General features: G+C 50.9%; 1 protein-coding gene across 1 annotated transcript; it reads left to right on the forward strand.

The window, feature by feature from the left end:
- The first annotated feature begins 1,465 nt into the window (after positions 1–1,465).
- Positions 1,466–2,278, forward strand: neurog1 (neurogenin 1). The gene is made up of 2 exons (XM_034543686.1): positions 1,466–1,548; positions 1,648–2,278. Exon 2 carries the CDS (start codon positions 1,658–1,660, stop codon positions 2,276–2,278), a length of 621 nt encoding a protein of 206 aa, XP_034399577.1. The 5' UTR covers positions 1,466–1,548; positions 1,648–1,657.
- The last annotated feature ends 222 nt before the right edge of the window (positions 2,279–2,500 follow it).

The raw sequence follows: 2,500 nt of genomic DNA on the forward strand, positions 1-2,500 counted from the left end.
CTGGTGGGGAACTGGTTTACTGGGGAACTGGTTTACTGGGGAACTGGTTTACTGTGGAGCTGGTTTACTGTGGAACTGGTTTACTGTGGAACTGGTTTACTGTAGAACTGGTTTCATAAAGTGTTTGCATCGTTCCGTCTGCACACAGCAAAGATCAGGATCTGGACTCATAAGGATCTGGACTCATGAGGATCTGGACTCATGAGGATCTGGAATCATGAGGATCAGGACTTATGAGGATCAGGACTCATGAAGATCAGGCAGGGGGGTTCTTATCTGACTGTTACATCTCATTCATCTAAAAGGACCCGATGGAGTTCCTCAGGGCTCCGCTGTGGGCCCCAGTCCATTAAATCACAAAGATGTTGGAGGACTACAAGATGTCCAACCAAACTACTGAACTGGGTCCCGCCTCGGTCTGGATCCTGACATGTGGTCTGGATCCTGCGATATGGTTCCTTATATTTTATTAAATTATACTATATTCAATTATATTGTATTATATATATATATATATATATATATATATATACACACATATATATATATATCAACAAATATAGATCCACATACATATATATATATATGTATACCTATATATATGTATATATATATGTATATATACATTTATATATATATATCTATGTATACATAGATATATATATATACATATAGGTATACCTATATATATATATATATCCACATATATATATATAGGTATACATAGATATATACAGTATATATACTGTATATATATATATATATGTATATATATATCATAAAATACAATGTAATTGAATATGGTATAATAGAATAAAATATAATATGAAACAATAAAACATTCTCGGACTTCTCATAACTGATGTTTCTAATCTTGTCTGTTTGCTAAATGCTTTTATTGTGAAGTACTTCGTAGTACCTTCAGAATAAGAGACACAGAGAGGCATCTGAAGTTGTAAAAAAGAAACTGAAAGTGTAAACTTTATAAACTCTGAGTGAAGGATGTTTGTCTCAAAGGATCAATGATGGAGGGATGAATGGAGGAGGATGAATGGAGGGATGGGGGATCCTCCGGAGCGTGTCTCCCCCCGGTAGGGGGGGGGGGGGGGGGTCCTCCTGACTCTTCTTTCTTCATTCTTTCTCTTTTTTATGTTTTGGGTTTTAACTCTAAAGGTGGGTTTGGTCTTTTCTTTTCTGCCTCCCAGGGAGATGTGTGTGTGTGTGTGTGTGGGGGGGGGGGGGGGGGGGGGGTCGTGCGTGCGGCTCGCGTGGCCGGCCGCCGGCTCTGATTGGCTGTCCGTGATTACCGGCACGCTTCTCTGTGCGAAGCGGGCGTCATTATGTTAATGAGCAGCTCCCGTGGCACGGGGCAGGGGAGGGGGGGGGTACCGGGGCAGGGGGCCGGTCATTGTCCCGGACCCCGTATATAAGCGGGCTGAGGCCGGTCGTGTGCCAGGCTCACCGGCTCGCACGAGCTCACCCAAAGCAACACGACCACAGAGGCGCGTGCCGCTCGTCCTGCTCCAGAACACAGAACACTCACTCCAGGTAAGTCCCCGCACGCGCCCCGCTCACCTGTGGGACTCTCTCACGCACACGCACACACGCACGCACGCGGGTCCTGACCGCTCCTCTCTCGTCCCGCAGACCCCGCATCATGGACTCCGTCTACTCCGACATCGACAGCAACAGCTGCGACTTCTTCCCGCACACCGACGACGAGGACTCCCGCGGGAGCCCGCGCTGCGCGTCCCCGGAGCCCGAGGAGCCGCAGCCGCAGCAGAAGAAGCGGCGTCGCGGGCGCGGCCAAGCCGTCGTGCACGTGGTGAAGAAGAACCGGCGCGTGAAAGCCAACGACCGGGAGCGGAACCGCATGCACAACCTGAACGACGCGCTGGACACGCTGCGGGAGGTCCTGCCGGCTTTCCCGGACGAGACCAAGCTCACGAAGATCGAGACTCTGCGCTTCGCCCACAACTACATCTGGGCTCTGTCGGAGACCATCCGCATCGCGGACCTGCAGGCCGGGAAGCCCGGAGACGCGCCCCTGCTGCTGGGCTCCGCGCGCCTCGGGGACGCGGCGAGCCCCGGCAGCGACGCGTGCTCCTGGAGCTCCAGCGGCTCCTCCTCGTCCTCCTCCTCCTCCTCCTCCTCCTCCTCCTCCCCGTCTTACTGCGCCTCCAGCCCGGGCAGCCCCGTCGGCGGCACGGAGGACTTCGGCTACCGGCCGCAGGACGCTCTGTTCGGCTTCCGCAGCTTCGTGCCGGGCGTCTATTGACCGACGGGGACCAAGACCCTTACCGAGGACAGAGGACAGAGGACAGAGGACAAAGGACAGAGGACAGAGGACAGAGGACAAAGGACAGAGGACAGAGGAAGGACAGAGGACAGAGGACAGAATCACTGTTTGCCTTACTTACTTATTTACTTTCTGAGCTCATTTATTTTATTCCCACGTGTTGATGGGAAGAACTTATTTTCTTCTTCTGTAGTTTATTTT

The sequence above is a fragment of the Cyclopterus lumpus genome, chromosome 10, assembly GCF_009769545.1.
Source record: "Cyclopterus lumpus isolate fCycLum1 chromosome 10, fCycLum1.pri, whole genome shotgun sequence".
Lineage (NCBI taxonomy): Eukaryota > Metazoa > Chordata > Actinopteri > Perciformes > Cyclopteridae > Cyclopterus > Cyclopterus lumpus.